Here is a 20080-nt window from a genome sequence, read left to right as displayed (position 1 = left end):
AAAAAAATCTTTAAAAAAGTATATTCAAAAGCACAACTCATATATTCCATTACTTATTCTATAAGGTAATATAATTTATTTTTATTTTTCAGATGAACTCTAAAGCATACAATTATACATTTTAGTGTTATTACTTGTTATTCACTGCTTGAAAATTATTTAAACCTGGAAAATAACTTACTCTATCAATTTCTGGATGGCTTAGGAGAATCTGTACTATTTCAGCATGTCCTCCTCCAGCAGCAAAATGAAGAGGAGAACTAAGTTGTCCATTTAAAAGGTTTGGATTGCATTTTCCTTTCTCTAACAATATGCGAGTAGCCTCAACTTTTCCATACCTGTATATAAAAAATCAAAAAAACCTTACCTAAAAAAGTCATCTGAAATGTTTTTAAAACTCCATGTTTTAGATGATATCTCAAATAAATCTAAGAATTTTCTAGGACAGAGAGCAGAGAATTTTGAAGATAGTGACATAATATTTTCAATGATTAGGTGTTTCTTATTAATCATTCTGGTTCAATTAAACTGTTTCTGTTTCTGATAAACTGGAAGAAAATATAACCTTAATTCAAGATAGAGCAGATGACAGAGAAGCATCCCACATGAAGTACAAAAGTTAGATATCATTAGTCAAAAATCATTTCAAAAACAAAAAGTAACTCATGTAAGAAAACGTACTAAGAATGCTTTTCACTTAGGCCTGACTGTTTACAAAATAGGCCCAAAGACATAATTCTCTACATAGTTACTATATTAGACAATGTGAGAGACACAAAAATATATGAAATATGTGGTCTTTACTCTGAATGGTTTACAGTATAATCAGAGGAAAACATAAACATGGGGTAAGTTACATAATGCTATAAAATTTAAGTACAGTAATGCTTATTAATGCTTTAAAAATATCAGAAAACAGATATGATTTGTCTCGATGGACCTGTAAAGTGTTTTGATAAAAGAACAATTTGAACTGAATCTTGTTTTTGAGACTGAGTCTCACTCTATGCCCAGGCTGGAGTGCAGTGGTGCAATCTCGGCTCACTGCAACGTCTGCCTCCTGGGCTCAAGAGAGTCTTGTGTCTGACTCACAAGTAGTTGAGATTACAGGTGTGCACAACCACGCCCAACTAATTTTTGCGTTTTTAGTAAAGACAATGTTTTGGCTGGGTGTGGTGGCTCAGGCCTATAATCCCAGCACTTTGGGAGGCCGGGTGGGTAGATCATGAGGTCAGGAGTTCAAGACCATGCTGGACAACATGGTGAAACCCCATGTCTACTAAAAATAGACAAATTAGCCAGGTGTGGTGGCAGGTGCCTGTAATCCCAGCTACTCAGGAGGCTGAGGCAGGAGAATTGCTTGAACCCGGGAGGTGGAGGTTGCAGTGAGCTGAGACTACGCCAGGGAATTCCAGCCTGAGTGACAAAGCAAGACTCCGTCTCAAAAAAAATAAATAAATAATAAAATTTCATATAATAGGAAACATAAGAACACATTTTTAAGGAAACAGAAAAAAGATCTTTTATGTATACACATACATACACACACACATAAAGCAACTATAATTAGCTGCTTGATTACAAATATTAGAATCAGAGAAATCAAAAGAATTTTGAGTTGGAAGAAACTCTAGAAATGATTTAATTATTGCATTTTATATATGGATAAATAAACTGACATGCAGAGAAGTAAAGTGAAGTACCTTGCTCAATCTAATACAACTAAGACACTGTGGACATTTAACAAGGCAGTAAATAATGCAGTACTTTTAAATTAGTGAAGGAAGCTTACTTTAAAATTAGTGAAGGAAGCTTACTTTAAACAATAGTTCAAGAGCAACTATCCCACAGAAATAATGTAAAAAATTATCATATTCTTTCTAGAAAATGACTTATAGTAAATAGCTAACTACTACTCTAAACACTAACAACTCACCACAACTGAGGGGAAAAATAATTATGTGAGAGGAGTAGGAGACCAAGAGCTACACTGGGCAGCTAGTGGAAAGAGCTAACCCCAATCCTGTCCCAACTGTAGTATCTAACATAATGGAAAGCTGTGGTTCTAATGAAGGCTTTTGAGGACATCTTGATAACCACAGTTTCTCACAGCACTAAAGGGATACTTTTATAACAAGATGCAAGGTCAAATCATAAGTAGTTAACACATGTAAACTTCACAGTAAGGATAAACATAATGTAATCCCAATACAAAACAAGGGAAACCGCAAGGGTGAATAAGTGACCTTGTACTCTACAATGACATTTACTAGTCATTAAGTATCCTATTATATGACCTAGAAATGCCTAAGAACACTGACAGTACTTTTTCCATGGAGCAGACCTTAGGATTCTAAACACTGATACATATACAATCATCTAAGATCAAAACAGAAAACTCCTAAGGCAAACATGGTAGAGAAAAAGTATCTGGAATGAGAACAGTTTTGAAAAGAGGCACTAAAATTTATAATTAAAAATGTACTCTTGCTAAAAAGAAAAGAATAAGTATCCAATTTACCAGCATGCATAATGAATCGGCGCCCAGTGGTCACTATCTAATTGGTTGACTGAAAATCTTTCACTGAGAAGACGGTTTAGTAATTCTGAATCTCCTTCACAGGCACTTCGGTGGAGAGGAAAATCATCTACCCATTGTCGTTCCCTAATCATTAAAAAGAAATTTTGAAAATACAAACAGGACTGTAAAAATTGTTTTAAAACAAATGTGACACATCTATGAAAGCTCTATATCACCAAGCAGCTGTGAACTCAATAGTGATTACAATGCATATGAACTGCATATATAATTTTAAACAGTACTTTAAATTAGAATGTAAGTTTTTTTTGTTTTTCTTATTTTTTTCCTTGGGGCAAGGTAAACTTAGTAAGAATGTAAGTTTTTAAAAAGCAATGTGGAGTAAAACCGAAACAGTACTTGTCTTCTGTGACACTGCTCATGCTTCTCTGCCATTTTTCCTGTTTAGGTATTTGGATTTTTGAGTAGTCTGGAGCTCCTAGACCAAAGTATGGATTTATTACCACTTTATCTACCTAGAAAGGGAAAACAATAACAAAAATCCGTTAAGAGCTTTGACATCTTAATGTTTACATGTTTATATTTTACAATTTTATTTATTTATTTATTGAGACTGAGTCTTGCTCTACGATCTCAGCTCACTGCAACCTCTGCCTCCCAGGTTCAAGCGATTTTCCTGCTTCAGCCTCTGGAGTAGCTGAGACTACAGTGGTATGTCACCACATCCAGCTAATTTTTTTATTTTTCGTAGAGGCGGGGTTTCACCATATTGGCCAGGCTGGTCTCAAACTCCTGACCTCGGACAATCCACCCTCGTTGGCCTCCCAAAGTGCTGGAATTACAGGTGTGAGCCATTGCACCAGGCCTACACGTTTATAATTAGTAAGATGTATGTATCTCAGAAAAAAAATTACACTTGAGACAAAGTATCTTTTAAATCAGAGCGAAAATTCATTCAACTCTTACCCGATTTGTATATTGAAGATCTGATCCAAACAAAGGGTTGTAAATACAGGTATCTGCTTTCTCTAGGGCTAACATTTTACTCTTTATTTCTAGTGCACTATAGCCCATATGTAGTGAGTTTTCTGTCTGACCTGATTCAGTAGCATATGCAGGATTTATGACATTAGTTTTTATCCGCTCAAGAGGAGAAGGTCGGAATAAAGCTGGAATAAAGTGAGATTGTGCGTGACGTTCATCTAACCACCTGGCAAAATTAAAAAAAGAGGTAGAAGTACCGTTTGAAAGTGAAGATGAAAAAGGTAGGTTACTATCTAACTCTGATATATAATACTTGTAAATATCACCTTCAGATTTTTATAATTTTAATTTCATGTTAGTTAAGTACTTCATTATTTAAAAATTTTTTTATTTATATTGCAAATTGATTTTTTTTTAACAATAAAAAAACAAGCATAGTACTCTACATACTTTAGGGGTACACGTGCTAATATGTTCATATGATTTGTAAAGATCAAGTCAGTGTACAAATACTTCATTATTAATAAAAGTTTTGTTAATGGACATAGCAAATATTTTTAAAAAATGTATATGCCATAATAGTAATAGGAACTCCTTTCAAAAAAACATAAAAGTACTTTTAAAATTCAAACTACTGCCGGGCGCGGTGGCTCAAGCCTGTAATCCCAGCACTTTGGGAGGCCGAGGCGGGTGGATCACGAGGTCAAGAGATCGAGACCATCCTGGTCAATATGGTGAAACTCCATCTCTATTAAAACTACAAAAAATTAGCTGGGCATGGTGGCGCGTGCCTGTAGTCCCAGCTACTCAGGAGGCTGAGGCAGGAGAACTGCCTGAACCCAGGAGGCGGAGGTTGTGGTGAGCCGAGATCGCGCCATTGCACTCCAGCCTGGGTAACAAGAGCGAAACTCCGTCTCCAAAAAAAAAAATTCAAACTACTGATATGTAGGTGAGATTAGCCCTGTTCTTACAGAAAGACAAAGACATAGGAGGGAGAATGACTTATTCACTGATGAGATTAACTCAATGTTAAATGTATAGTTTCATAACAGGGGAATCTTAATGCTTAAGTCAGGGCAGTGTTTGCCATTTCTGAAAAATAAAATTAACATGCTCTATTCAGGCCAGGGCAACCTTATCTTGGGTTTTTTCATTTTTATAATTGAAAACTTACCATTTCTTAATACATAAATTATTTTCATTATTTTCTTCAAAGTGTCTGTATCTATCAGAACTAATTTTTACTATAAACATGTATTTGATTAATTAAAAGATACTTTTAATGGCATTTCTTACTTATCCAAGGCTAGTAACATCCTTGCTGTAAGTGTAGCAAAGTGAGTACTGGATTCACTACAGACTCTCATAATATCTTGTAAGCAGTAAAAAATTGGGCATCCTGGGGTATATGTATATTTAGTATTATCTGAAAAAGAAAAATGAAGAATTATGCTATCATATAAAAGGCTTACACCTGCATGTTTTCATCTACAAATATATGTTAAAAAATTAAAACTTGTTAAGTATAAATTATTCTAGATTTGGAATTAGAAGGCCTGGATTCAAGTGATGACTAGCTCTGTGACCTTGTCAACTCAGGTAAATGCCACATTTAGAATTTTGGAGGACTGCAGACACTGTTTCCTCTTTCTCTTCCTCAACAATGTTGTAAAATTCATTAAGATTTCCAACGCTACTTAAGATATTGAACTTTTTAACCTAAGTATGCCTGGAAACATATATCTGGAATGCTAGAGATGGCTAATAAAATATATGTGAGTACCCTTTAGCAGCAGGCTAATGGGATGTCTATGGTGGGTGATTAATACAGTATATCATCAGTATTATTACTACTATCTTACGTGATGCCAGTACCCTATAGTTTCAAAGGTGATTTAATATCCAATACCTCATTGAATTTTTCCAGCACCATGAAACAAGTGGGAGCAGGTAGCAATACAGTCCCGATTTTACAAATAAAGAGCTAAAGATAAAAGAGGAGATTTGCCCAAGGTCACAAAATTATAGGACTTGCAAGGTCTATACTGAAACTCAATGTATTTATTATGCCAGGGTGTCAAAGGAATAAAATATTACATTTTCACATTAGATTTCCTTTTTAAAAATATTACCAATACTTTTAGGCAGATTAGTTTAGAAATATTATTGGCTCTTGTCCCAAATACAGTATAGGTTCTGATCATACTCTGTTAATTTTCCAGAATACTTAAGGATCAATTTCTATTTTATCTATGACATATCTTTAGAAAAATCCTTTATTGCAACCTGAGCACTTTTAATTTCAATTATACCTTCCCTCCTCACTTAATCATCCTACTTTTAAAAACTAAAACAAAAACATTACTGTTCAGTCAACCTGTATGTTATTTTGAAGTTAAAATATCTTTAAGTAACACATTTCCCTTCTTCTATGAATTTTAAAATATATATTTTATAATATTATAGTAGTAACTCTGAATACAAATTCCTAAGTTTCTCAATAGACTTTTACTTAGCATCTAAAGTACATAAAGATTTATAAGACACATAGACTTTACCTTTGACAACTGATGGAACAATAAATAATGATGCTTCTCTGCCCATCTTCTCTCCATCAAGAGGAAATTTTTTCATTAGTACAACTCGTTTTCCTAATCATTTTTAAAAAGTTAGCAAACACAAAAATAATACACTTTAAAATCTTATAAAATACCACGAGAATTAGCAAGCAGATATTTTAAAAGGCAGCATTAAGAGGAACTGAAATATACTAAGCCAATTTTATTATATGTACTAATAAAAACTAATAAATGCAAAATCATTCTGTGGACAATCCTTGTGGATTTAGGGTCCTAGTCTTGACCCCCTAGAGGAGAAGCTTCCTAAGCATAGCAAGGAAAACTGTTCTGTTGAGAACTGAGAAAGCAGAACAACAATGTACCTTGTAGGGTCAATAGGCATATACTACCTCAGTTGACTAGGATAGAGATAGTAAGAATTTTATTATATTCTGGCATATGTAAGTTTCAAAGTCTTAATGTTTAATAGCTCTTCATTTAATATTTAACCTCCATCCTCAATTTCAGGTTTTATTAAACTCTGATTGGGCTACAAACTATTGTTCTGAATTCTAACTACCATTCTTAATCTGTTTTTCCTGAATTGACAGTGAGGGGGCTATAAATAATAACCAAGTCTTGTATTCTAAAACCTCTCATCCTCTAGACCTTTGTCATATTTTTCAACGCTTCCAATTTCCTCACCCTAAGAAACAGAACCTTGTTCCTAACCCAGGTAGAAATCCCTAGCTGGCAGGGACGCCTTCTGTGGGCAGGTGAATGATGTAAGACTTCAAATAGATTCATTTATTCAGAAAATATCAGAGCCAATATTTGTGATTATTCAAATCTTCTATATTATAGCCCCCAATTATTTTACAAAATGAACACCTGTCCAAAATTTAAGTGTTAGATACAGAACAACATTCTAATATACTTCAGAGGCACTATTTGTTTCGTCTGGCTTGAAGTCTTGTTTCTACTTAATCTTTCCTGCCTTGATGTTTCCCCAAATCCTGTTAGGATTATTTAATTGCCTATTTTGCAAATTGTATATGTAACTGTGAGATCCGTCAGTGGGGCAGGGAAGTACTGACAAGTTAGGAGATGAAGGTTCTAGTCCTAATTCCTCTACCAATGGAAACTGCTTATAGGAGGTGACAGCCTATGCCTACGTTCCCATTTTATGGATATGAAAATCAGTACCTATTAACAGGACCAATTTAAGAATTTCATGTATAATTAAGTGTGGTAATGTTTGTAAATGACATACAGCACTGTACAAAAATGTTAAACATAACTACTGCTAATAGTCATTTGTGATTTTCATTTGATATTTATATAAGTAATCATATTACTTCAAAGATATTTCATATATTCTGAAAAACAAGATATTCAGGATATAGTATATCTCAGTAATATATTAAAATTTTCTACTTTATTAAAAGCTCCCTAAAAATATATTAGTACATTTTATGTCTGAGTATACAAGGCAAAATTATGCTAAATATGTTTCACAGTGACTGTCCACTAATAGCTCCTCCTAGGGGAAACTACCCAGCCCTCTGGGCCAGAAGAAGTTTTTGTTAACAGTGACATCTCTTCCACATCCCTTCTGGGTAAATGGACCTAGCTGCAGAACTTAGTTAATTCATAACAAATTACAACTTGTTTATAATTTATAATGATTTGTCAGCTCAAATATGTGATTTAGGCTAATCAGATTTCTGTCTCAGGGATTTAGTGTCAGGATAGATCCTGATAACTATAAAAGTCTGGCAACAGTAGATCAAATTCAGATGAAAATTCATCAGAGAAGTCCAAGACTGAGGTAGAAAAGACTGACCAATCTATTGCATCCAGAGATTCCTCACATGCCTTGATTCGCAAAAACAACAGCTCCCCCAACCTTTGTAATAAGATTGCTTTCTTGATCATCTTATTATAAAGTGAATCTGGTAAATGAGAGGAAAGAGATTCTCTTTATGAGACTTGGAGTGTTTATCAAAGATCACATGTAGGAACTTCTTTTTTTTCTTTAGATGGAGTCTCTCACTCTGTCACCCAGGCTGGAGTGTAGTGGCATTTATCTCTGCTCACCGCAACCTCCACCTCCTGGGTTCAAGTAATTCTTCTGCCTCAGCCTCCTGAGTAGCTGGGACTACAGAGTGTGCACCACCATAGCCAGCTAACTTTTGTATTTTTAGTAGAGACGGGGTTTCACCATACTGGCCAGGCCAGTCTCAAATTCCTGACCTGATCTGCCCGCCTTGGCTTCCCAAAGTGCTGGGATTACAGGTTTGAGCCACCTCACCTGGCCACAGGAACTTCTTATAATCCTGAGTTTTTAAAGGTTTACAGTCCCAACCAACAAAAACTCTTCAGGTTAAATTAGGAGAAGTAACCTATCGGGGAGCTGAAATATGGTGAATGGTACCTCCAAAAGTTATGAAACACAGGCTTAAAGCTCAATTATGTAACTCTAGAAAACAAATATCCAAAATAACTAATAAATCAAACCACAGGATTTGGCTGTATCTCTGCAACTAAAACAATCTCTTTACTGAAGCAGATGAATCAGACAACTAATCCCTGTAAAAATGTAAAAACAGGAACAAAAACACCGAAAGTTTTGAAAAACCAAAAAAGCAGGCAGAGGTATGCTTTACCTCACTAACAACTGTTTTCTACTGCTGTTTGAATTAGCTTTATTTTCTATTATAGTAACTGAATCTTAGATATAGTTTGTAGTTTTTATAATGTTTGATGGTTATCTGTTTCTACAGCCTGAGAAAATAATCATTAATTTTTAATCACCTTCAAAGTCTATCTATTAGGTAATATTTTAAATGGGGCCTCATTCTTTCAGGGTTAATACTCCCACAATTCAGTCTGACTTTCTGAAAAGGGTCCTCTTTCTATGATCAAATGGGAAGAAATCCTCTGCTACGTGGTAATTTACAGGACTTTCCCTAATCCATGAATATTAACTTTTACTTAGTTATGGAGAGATGAGTATAGTTTCCTCTCTCCTGAAGTAGAGAAATAGAAATAGTACTTCCCAAAATCTAAAATGCAATAAAATAAATAAATGGGGGAAAAAAAAAAAAAAAAAGAAATAGTACTTCAAAGACACTTCCCTAGGGAATTATACTTCTAGGAAAAGTAATTTATGGCTGACGCCCTTTTCAGCCTCAGCCCACCTGTGCCCAGGTGAATAATAATAATAAAAAAAGGAAAAGTAATTTATACATCTTAGTTTTCAAACCACTCCTTCACATCCTCTTTATTGAACAAATTATTAACATTGTGATTTAAATACTTTTCAACTTTTAAAAAATGTGCAAGTTACATCTTGAAATAGCTTGGATGTACCTTAAAAAATACTTAAGTTTTTTTGCAAGTTTATTAAATGTAAAGGAACATAAAAAGACATTAAATATATGTATATTTTTAAAGGATTTTTCTCCACAAGTATTTTAAACAATGTGTTTTTTAAAAAAGTTTCTTACCTCTGATACCTTGGTTTGCAGGAGAAATTGGTTTGGTAGTTTCTACTACATAATCCAATATGCCTTGTGCTATTTCACTGTTACCTTGCAGTTTCATTTCCAATAAAACTTTCTTTCTCTTTTTTTTCTGTCCTTCAATGGGAACTTCATGCAACAAAATCTTAGATGAGAAAAACAACATTAAGAGAAAGCTTAAAATACAGGGTACTTGCCCTAGAATACTACAATAAGCTAGCAATCTTTCTCAACTCTAGCTGCATAGTAGAATAATTTGGGAAGCTTTAAAACAATAGCAATGCCCAGCCCCATCCCACACCTATTAAACTGGAATGTCTGGAACCTGGTTCTTATAGTTTTAAAAGTTCCCCAGGTGATTCTAGTGTAGCCATGAGTGAGAAACGGTAAGCTACAGCACTACTGAAGCAGTAGCCTACTGAGAAACCCTATAGTGCCCTTTAACAGGTTTCAGACAACCTTAAAAAAGCAGTTTAAAGAAAATGCTAGATAAATTAAGTTAGAAATATTTCATATTGCTTGAAATCTGTTGCATAAAAAAGATAATTCAGTTATATATATGTATGTACATATAGTCTTAATTACATGTTTACTAATAAATTCAAGACTACAGAAAAGTAACTTAATTGTCTAAAACTTAATTTAAGGCAAAAAGGTATTTTAAAATGAATTGTTAAAAATAGTTGGGAAAATAAACAAAAACTAAGTTTGATTGAAATTTTAAGTGAGCTGACTTTTGCAGTGGTTTTTTAATTTTTGATAGGCATTTCATAAATTGTATTAAAATTGAAAACTATATATTCTAAGAAAACCTCAAACAAGACCTTTAAGATCTCATAACCTACATGTCAACAAACAGCAAATGGTCAAAAGGCACACAGCAGAAAATAGACAAAATAATGGGCAGGACCTAAAATAATTGGCTTGTTAATAAGAATTTACAAGATATAAAGCTTTACATGTGAATGATAATACAGAATGACATTCAATGGTAGAAATAAATTATTATTAAATGTTCTTACTTCATATGACTTAGCTCTGTATTCCCGAGAATTGAGACTGGCAGTATTCTTTGGACGAATAACAGCAACATATGCATCTTCTATGTTTTCTGGATTTCCCATTGCTTTATAAAAAAAATAAAAAAATCCCTTGAAAGATTAGATGACACATCTGATGGCAAGATAAAAAACAAAGTAATGCATCTTAAATTGAAAACTTTTATTTCCACATAATCATGCTGAAAAAAATAAAAATAAATAAAATGTTCTTTATCCTGGAATATATAGTGCCTAAAAGGCAAGCCAGAAATGACTTTGATTGTATCTCTACTGTTCAACTACTCAAAACCTTAGCTTATAATTTAAGATTTCCTTTGTATTCCTTTTTTTCCTTTTAAAATAGGGATATACATTTTCATAGGTGTTAACTGCATAGTAAGAATCTGCCTTTCGCTGGGTGTGGTGGCTCACGACTGTAATCCTAGCACTTTGGGAGGCTGAGGTGGGTGGATCACCTGAGGTCGGAAGTTCAAGACCAGCCTGGCCATCATGGTGAAACCCCATCTTTAAAAAAAAAAAAAAAAAATTTTTTTAAATAAAAAAATAAAATAATCTGCCTTTCTGCCTTTGGGGCCAAAAAAAGTGATTATGATTATAAAATATCTTGTAAATAATGACAAAGTAGTAATTCATAATAATATACACTTTTTCCATAAATTACAAAGGTGAATGTTAGTTATACTGTTAACAGTTTGGAAGCTGGATATGGTAGCTGTTTTATATCCACTGACATTTAACCCAGATCTTTTAGCAGGGAGAACTTTGATATTAGACATTTGGATGAGCTACAGGATATAATTTTCTTTGGAGGTGCTTATCACAGAACCAAAACCATTGGTCAGTTGATAAAAGCTTTCTGATGGTGATTTAAGAATCTTTTCCATTTCCCTTTTCAATTTCCTTGATAATTCAAATTTCTGTTTTGTTTTTGATAGAGGGTCTCACTCAGTCACCCAGGTCGGAGTGCAGTGGCACGATCTTGGCTCACTGTAACGTCTGCCTGCCGGGTTCAGGCAATTCTGTTTCAGCTTCCTGTGTAGCTGGAATTACAGGCATGTGCCACCACGCCCAGCTAATCTTTGCATTTTTTAGTAGAGACAGAGTTTTACCATATTGGCCAGGCTGGTCTCAAACTCCTGATCTCAAGTGAGCCACAGGTCTCGACCTCCCAAAGTGCTGGGATTACAGGCATGAGCCACCATGCCCAGCAATAATCCAAATTTTTTATTCCAAATATAGTCAATGTGTATGTATGTGTGTGTTTGTACACACATATCTTTTGCTCCCTAAATTTTAAGTCTCCATTGCGCAATTTCCAACAAGTGACTGAATTTCAACTACAATCTTGGTTGTATAATAGTTCTCTTCATTGAGTACTAATTTCTTCCATGGCTACACTAAAATGCATCTTTCTGTACTGAATATTTTTTATCTTTTTTTTTTTTTTTTTAAAGGTTCTCCTCATTTATTTGTCAGCAGATTTCTAAAAGAACATTAAACAAAGAGTTTCTTTCCTGGTTATGTTGAGATGAACTTTCTTCAGTTTTTTAAAAAACCATTAGGTATTAAAATTATCTGTTCATATTTAATGAGTTCCCTACTGCTGCAACTCTCAAGAGAGACCATTTTCAAGAAAGTGTTTTGAATGTTATTTGAGAGGAGATAGAGTAATTTATCCTGCTTTTTCCACTGTAATTGAAAATGTCAGGGCCGTGGTGGCTCAGGCCAGTTGTCCTGGCGCTCGAGAAGCCGAGGCTGTGCGTTCGAGGCCAGCCAACCTGGGCAACATAAGAGCTTCTCATTCATTAAAAAAAGAAAATATCACTCTAACTTTTAATTCACTTCCCTAAATAATAATTAAAAAGTGCCTTATGATTGTAAAATTACCTTAAGAAGAAATTCTTTTAAAATACAGTAACTTTTGGCATTCTACATAAACTTTAGCCTAAGATTAAAACAACCATTAAAACTATTGTACAAAAATTTTAAATAAAATAATTTTAATAATTTTAAAATTTATTTTAAATTCTAAAACTTAATTGATTTTAGAATTTAAAATCATTGATTTAGGTCCAAAAAAAGCCTGCAGATATTTCACTAGAAAAAATTCAGTAAAACATTAGGATAGAGACATTTCATTGAGTGACAAGTTTTCAGGACATATCATTCTTTATCATTATATCCTCTATGAAATTTTTTTCAGTTCAATTTTTTCATAAGATCATTCTTAAAACCCACCTCATGCAACAGACCTTCCTACATCATGTGAAAAGGATGAGGCCTTTTTCTTCTCAGAATTTCTATTTAGCAATTACTTTTCACCACAGATTAATGACTTCGAGATAATAAACCTTTACAAATTATGAGACAGATGAATTTCAGACTGCAAGCCCCAAAAAGAAAGACATTGTATTGTGAATACACTGTATGATATATGGGCACAATTACAGAAACCATTTTTTCTATTACACACCTAAAAGATACATCAAGTAATTCTTAGTTTTCTAAACACAATTTAAAGCAAATCAATTCCTGTCTTGGTCAACTCATGTTAAGAAAACATTTACTAGCAAAGCACTTTGTCAATACCCATCACCTCTCTAGAATATTTACTATGGCACAGAACTCTGAAAGTTTAAAAGGTAAACAAATATGATTTTAAAATGACATAACTATGAGTTACATTTTTTTAAATATTTTTGTTACAGTATTTGTTTTTAAACCAAATACTGTTTTACCATGTCCCCAAAATATTCTTAAAACTATTTTCAAGAACTATTCCAACTTGACTACTTAAAATCTACATTATTACAGAGACATGAAAGAAGGAAACAAAGGCTTAAGTCAGGAAAATAACAAAAGCAACTAACGTAGGAAGGTAAAACTGCTAAGGCAGAAACACATACAAATTAATAGAAAATGAGTAGTTTGAGCTAAAATATGAGAAAGGTATAACTAGAGTTTGCAATATGTTTAGAGTGAGTCTGAGATGAGGGTTCAACTGAACAAGTACAGGAAACGTGGCATTTTGTTATATGGCTCACTCTATTCTGGAAAATGTTAGGCACAAATGATAATATGCTGTCTAAGTAACGAGACCTTACAAAGAAAGTGGTGTAAGTGGTCCTTAATTGGGAGGTGGCATCTACCTGGGATCACTGGAAAATATGGAGGGCATTTCTGGTTGTCACTATGACTGGTGAGGTGAGGTGTACAACTGCCATTTAGTGTCCAGGGAACAGGTTTGCTAATATTCTCTTAGTATGCTAGACAGTGTTTGCAAACAGAAACTGTAAAGGCACATACGCACTCCAGAAGAGTAAGAAAATAATGAGGCTGAGATCCTGAGTTAGACTAGCGAGATAAAAGACTTCTGGAGAAGTCTTCTAAAAACACCATGCAGAAAAAGCGATGAAGGCAAAAAACCTTAAAAGGTGGAAAAAGGTGTAGAGGCAAGAAGTGAGTCAGAGGGAGAAGTGAGTTAGAATAACAAGCTGTGAATCGCTTTCCCTGCATTGACAAAAATACGTAATCACTCTTCCTGGGAGGTTTTTTCCTGCGCCACCACCCATCAACGTCCACTACCAGGGGAAAATGTCTCTTTGTTCAAAGAGTTTCCACCCAAAAAGTGGCTTTGGTTTCTATGTAACTAAATGTGGAAAATAACTCCTTGCCTGGGGCAACTAGATGTGGAGATGGTTCAGTCTCCCACCTCTGTTTTTCCTCGCTGGAGTCGAACTTGCTCCTTCTGTTTCCCCGAAGGAAACCAAGAGGTCCCACCCGTACGGACTGCCGCGAGTGCCTCTCCGGCCGCTACATTCAACTAAATGAGTGGGACAGTCACCTGGCGAGGGGGGGCAGGGACCGTCACCGCTTTCTCATTCCTCCTCCCCTTCTCCCAGGCACAGCAGCCTGGCCCAGCTTCCCGTGACAGAAAAACCCTCAGGTGCTAAGTCGTCCGCAGTGTTCCCCCGCGCTCCCCACCCGGTGCCCCACCCGCGGCCCCAAAAGCTCAGGTCTCTGGAGTCCGAGACCCTCTTGCCCACCTGCTCTTTATTGTCCTTCCCTCTCCTCGCACCTCAGCATCATTCACCCCTCTCCCTCTCCCGAAACTATGGGCTCCCAGGTCTTCAACGGCCTTAGCTTTCCACCCTGCAGCTACCGTGGCTAGGCAATCGCTTCCGGGTTCACACCCTTTGCAGCCTCGCGGTTGGCGGAGGAAGAGCTTCCGGGTCGGCGGCCGGGCTGCTGCCGTTCCTGCTGCTTTTCGGTGGACCTGCAATCTCTCAGGGGCTCGTGGCAGGCGACTTAGGAGACTAGGGTGGTGGTGGCGGGGGTGCCAGCAGCTGAGCCGGAGCCGGGGGAGGGGAAGAGGGCGGCCAAGGCTGAGCGCGTGCAAGGCTGGAGAATGAGCCGGACTTGACCGCGAGGCGGAGGCAAGAGCCACCGCCCCCTCTTCCCCTCCCCAGAGTGAGGCGGCGGGGCGGCGGCCGGAGAGGGATGGGGGGCACCCGCCCTGTTTAAGCCTCGCCGCGGGCGCCTCCGGCTCTCGCAGTACTGCTCGCGGGCCGCCAGTGCGCACCGTCGGCCACATCAGCCTTCGCCTGTCGGGTGTACCCGGGCCGGCGAGGAACGGGCACCCGTCGGGGTGGGTGGGGCGGCAGGGTACCTGAGGTCATCAGCTCCGCGGTAGAGGCAGGGGCGGCGGAGGCGGAACTGCGAAGCTGCAAGGTCCACCGACCTTTACCTTCGGCGGGAGCAGTAACCGTAAGTCTCAGCTTCGCGGTACCGATCTGTTTGAGGCTGTCTCTACCCATTTCGGGCTCCGAGTTCAGAGCTACCTAGTTCACGCCCTCCTGGATCTACTAGGAGTGTGCCTGTCTCCTGTTTCGGAGCATTGTCCCTCTGTCCTCACCCCTGAACAGGCAGCATTCTCTGTCTCCCCTACAGGGCTTTCTCCCAGGGAATTTGGAAGCCTCCGGGTCTCCGTGACGCGTCCCATCCTCCCCATCTGGATACATCTTCTTGTCCCTCTGTCCTCAAAGGATCTGTGTCCTTCCTCGCAGCCTCCCCCGCCCATCCTTTGAGACGTGGAAAGCCACGGGTTCTGCCGATCTCGGGGGCTAGAGAGAGGCTAGAGGGGCTAGGAACGGATGGGTAAAAGTGCTCTGCAGGGCTGTGATGGGTGGGGATAGGTGCAGATGGTTCCAGTGAACCTTTATTTTCGCAGCTTCTGCCACCAAAACAAAAGAGTGGAGCGCTCCCCTGTATTCTGATTTTTCTCTTTATGTATGAGCTATTTTCTGTACGTAGCTATTTGAGTCGCAGGAAATTGAAACTGGAGCTGTAATAAAGCATCTCCTGAGGAGGTTTTGAGAATTAGTCTCCCTAGCTCTATTCACACGGAATGGCATATCGAACAATCTTGTTTGAAATGATGATCCATTTCAGAAGATCTTTACTATTAGGTCTGATAGATAAATGTAAAGAGTCTGCTGTTTCAAATAGTGTATTTTAGATACCTTTAAATTTTAGTATTTTTCATCTAGTTCTTAATTTGTGAAGTATGTGGGTATGTGTAAGGTGTGAAAATCTTTGTATTGGAAGCTTTTGCTTTGTTAGTGGAGACAAGAGACTTAAAAAGATCATATTAGATAGTATTTGATAATTATTTTCAATTCTTAATTCCAGAGAAATCTTTTTTTGTATTAGCTACTCACAGATGTTACACACCTTGCTGCCTATGACATTCTTGCTTCTTAAATTGTGAATATCTTCAAAGTATATTTTCAGATTTTGAACTAGACTTTTTTCTCATTAGAATTTGATTCGCTTTTTAAACTGCTACTGCAGAACTTTCCAGAAATTAGATTTAAAAATAATTTTAATGCTGGCAGTGATTGAACAATAGCCCTTATCTGACTTCATGCATTTGCTACTTTTCAGAGCACCATAGGAAGCAAATGATAGTTTAAGAATAATTTTACTGTGTACTGCAGATTGGTATTCTGCAAACTACTGTACAGTTTGAACTGGTAGCTTTGGTGTTTTGTGTTGTGGAAAAGCATTGTCATTTCATTAAGAAAGATGGATGTATTTAATGATTTCCACCCCACCCAACCTCCTTTCAGCGGTTGATTTTGGGCTATGATTTGACTTGTAACGTCTCACTGTTCACAGATGTTAATTTAAAGTAGGCTTAGGAGATGTAGCTCCAACTCTCTCTCTGGAAATGTACTTAGCACAGAAACCAAGCACTGTACAGAGTTGAGTGTATTATTAAGGGTGTGGCTTTTGCTTTCTGTAAAATTGGTCAGTTTCTGAATCAGAGTAGGGTGCTATAGTGAGGTGATGGGTGCTACCTTGGAGAAGTCTTAGAAAAAATTGTTTGTTGATTCTCTCTTTTCCTTGGGGTAGGATGGGGAAGAGAGGGTCATATTTTCCGATTCCACTGGTCCCTTGACCACTGCACTGAGAATTTTGAGTTTTCAATATGTAAGGATTCTGAAACTGAGCAGACTGTGCTGTGAACAAGGGCTTTAACAGGTAGGTGGCTCCTGAAACACAGGAGGGAGCCACTATAGCAACCTACTCTTATTCGGAAACTGACCAATTTTACAGAAAGCAAAAGCCACACCCTTAGTAATACACACAACTGAAACATAGGAGGGAAGTTTTGTTAGCCATTCTTTTGTACTACTGTGGCACTGCCCACTTCTCAAAGAGTGAGTTTTCTTTACTCTTTCTTTTCTGGGGTATGCACTCAAACTTGTGAAAGTGAAATATGTGTATTTACAACTTGCTTGTAGATAAAAGTGTAAGCTCATTTTCGTATATAAGTAGATGGACGAACTATGAATTAAGTTAATTTGAATGTCCTTGAAGTGAAGTTAGAAAAGATTCCTGAATGTTTTGGGTAATTTTTCCCCCTTTGAAGATACACATAACATTTATTTAGATTAAGTTTTAAAATATTTCCTTCAAATATATGACACATTTGCCAAAAAACATTTGGGAGGGGACTAAGTCATTAAAGAGATCAGTCTGGGGGGAGTTTTTATACATTGATCTAAAAATACTTAGGTTTTTAATTTACTTTTCAAAGTGACTTCTTTAGAGGGAATGGTAATTTTTGGATTCTCAGTTTATTTTTCAGACTGTTTAATTCTCAGTTTATTTTTTAGACAGTTATTTCTCAGTTTATTTTACAAACTCAGACTGCCTCTTTCCTTTCCCTCTTTCTTTCTTTTCCAGATACTTTTTTTTTTTTTGAGACGGAGTCTCCCTGTGTCACCAAGACAGTGCAGTGGTGTGATCTCAGCCCACTGCAACCTCTGCCTCCTGGGTTCAATTGATTCTCTTGCCTCAGCCTCCTGAGTAGCTGGGACTACAGGCACCCACCACCACACCCTGCTAAATTTTGTATTTTTAGTAGAGACAAGGTTTTGCCATGTTGGCCAGGCTGGTCTCAAACTCCTGACCTCAAGTGATCCGCCTGCCTTGGCTTCCCAAAGTGCTGGGATTACAGGTGTGAGCCACTGCACCCAGCCTTCTAGATACTTTCATGTGTACTTCATTTCAGTAAACCTTTATTGAGCATCTACTATGTGTGCCAAGCACTTTGTTAGGTTCTTGATGTACAAAGGTAAATTAGTCAAGGTTCCTTTCCTCATTGAGGTTACCAGTCTAGATATTTGACTGTGATTTCTATCCATCTGCCTTTATTGACTTCTCTTACAGGCTTTTGAGCCACTTGACCCTGTTGCAAGGTTGTTTCATACCCTCTGTATAAGAATAAGCACGATAGATGCCATTTATTGAGGGCCTAATTTGTGCCAGTCACCATGCTAAGTGTTATACATACATTATCTCATTTAATTCTTGGAATAGTCCTAAAATGTATTTTATCTCCATTTAAAGAGCGCGCGCACACACGTACAAATAATAATAAAAAGCCATACAGAACCTGATGTATAGTATTACTGGAGTTTTTTTCCTTGTAATATTCTCAAAAAGATTTGACTTATAATCCTTAAAGGGTAGAAACTGCCGTATAGTCATTAACAGTTTTTAATTCTCTAATATTGCTTTGAATAGAAAAATCCTAATTTCGTAAGGTGTTAGTATCTTTTGTGTTCTAAAGCAGATAATTATATCCTGTTAAAATGTAATTTTCAGTCGTTGTTTAAACTTTTGAAGACACTTAATTCTAAAGTTCGTTATGGTTAACTGTAACATAGATCTTCAGGCATGTTTACCCTTTTTTCCCTCAAGTTCAGCAATGGGACCAAGAGCTTTTAAAATGTACTAAAAATGTGTGCATTCTTCAGGAAGGGTAGTGTATTGAGCCATGTGACATCTTTTTATCTTTTAAAATTTTTGAGTTTAATTTTGGCAACTAAAGGCCTTGGAGAGTTTTGGTTTCTGCAATGAAAATGTATGCTTTCAGATTTGAAAATTATCATACTCATTATTGGTAGGATATATGCTTTATCAGCAATTCGATGTGGTTCAGCCCAATAATTTTTCAGGAACTCAACGTTTCTTAAAACATGGTTTTCCACTGTCAACCCTTTTCTTCAAAAGCCTTATTTTTTGTCCTAAACATTTTATTCTATTATTATTTTTAACCAAAACTGTTAGCAGTTTGCTATTCTTAGGATAATGATTTTTACTACTGGTTACACATTCTTCTGCTTTTAAAACTCTAGAACAGATATTTAATACTTGAGTTCCTAAGAAAGTTAATCCTTGATATTTTTCTATCTTCAGTCTGACATATAATTTTAACTTAACATAAATAGTCCTTCTCTTTCAGTGTAGCAAAATCCTTGCTACTCAAGTCACTATATTTTTCTCAATGAAACAATATTGGATGTAGAATTCCTGTTTAAGAACATAAAAATGACTAAATTATTAATGGGCTAGGGGCTGGGACTACAAAGATGAGTAAGCCAAGATTCCTTTCCTCATTGAGCTGTAAAATGCCTGTTTAAAATCCACGAAGAGAAGGGAGGGTTCATTGAGATGCTCTTAGTTCTCCAAATAGGCATAAACATTGCCCTTCTTGTTAATGCATCCGTTCAGAGTATGGTAAAGGAAAGTATGTAAATCAACATATTCAGCCAGGGTTTTCATTCTATTTCCTGGGCTTAGGCAATAAGTGATTAGCATTTGCTCTATCAGTAGATGTTCTATATCACACCTTTATTTTCAGACGAAAAAAATCATTTTGAAATAATTTAAAATATAAAGAAAAGATGGCAGAACAGTACAAAGAACTCTTGTATCCCCTTCACCCATTTCTCCCATTGTTAATATTTTGCTTCATTTCCTCTATTGCCTGCCCTCTTTCTCTCTGTCTCTATACATACATACTCATTACAATCTGTTTCTTTTTCTTTTTTTCTT

The 20080-nt window shown here is 36.6% G+C and overlaps 2 protein-coding genes across 11 annotated transcripts in view; one reads left to right on the top strand and one right to left on the bottom strand.

The window, feature by feature from the left end:
• Positions 1-15027, bottom strand: part of KRIT1 (KRIT1 ankyrin repeat containing) — a 41224-nt gene extending 26197 nt beyond the window's left edge. Inside the window, exons 1-11 of one of the 10 annotated variants that reach the window (XM_037741304.1) lie at positions 14716-14872; positions 13819-14095; positions 12908-13020; positions 10631-10734; positions 9594-9753; positions 6082-6174; positions 4820-4949; positions 3506-3749; positions 2939-3054; positions 2522-2665; positions 182-338 (exon numbers count right to left, since the gene is read on the bottom strand). In XM_037741304.1, the coding sequence (XP_037597232.1) occupies positions 182-338; positions 2522-2665; positions 2939-3054; positions 3506-3749; positions 4820-4949; positions 6082-6174; positions 9594-9753; positions 10631-10732 (1146 nt within the window). In that variant the 5' untranslated portion in view covers positions 10733-10734; positions 12908-13020; positions 13819-14095; positions 14716-14872. Of the gene's footprint in view, positions 1-181; positions 339-2521; positions 2666-2938; positions 3055-3505; positions 3750-4819; positions 4950-6081; positions 6175-9593; positions 9754-10630; positions 10735-12907; positions 13053-13818; positions 14096-14343; positions 14581-14715 lie in introns of those variants that run through there. The other 9 variants (XM_037741303.1, XM_037741305.1, XM_037741306.1 and 6 more) reach the window with 9 other exon arrangements.
• ANKIB1 (ankyrin repeat and IBR domain containing 1) overlaps positions 15005-20080 on the top strand; it is a 171239-nt gene continuing 166163 nt past the window's right edge. Inside the window, exon 1 of the mRNA XM_037741345.1 lies at positions 15005-15436. The gene's annotated coding sequence lies outside the window, so the exon portion shown is untranslated. The remainder of the gene's footprint in view (positions 15437-20080) is intronic.

Source organism: Cebus imitator, unplaced genomic scaffold (genome assembly GCF_001604975.1).
Source record: "Cebus imitator isolate Cc_AM_T3 unplaced genomic scaffold, Cebus_imitator-1.0 Scaffold98, whole genome shotgun sequence".
In the NCBI taxonomy this organism is placed as follows: Eukaryota; Metazoa; Chordata; class Mammalia; order Primates; family Cebidae; genus Cebus; species Cebus imitator.
Note: the sequence above shows the minus strand (reverse complement) of the source record. Positions and strands in the feature narration are given on the sequence as shown.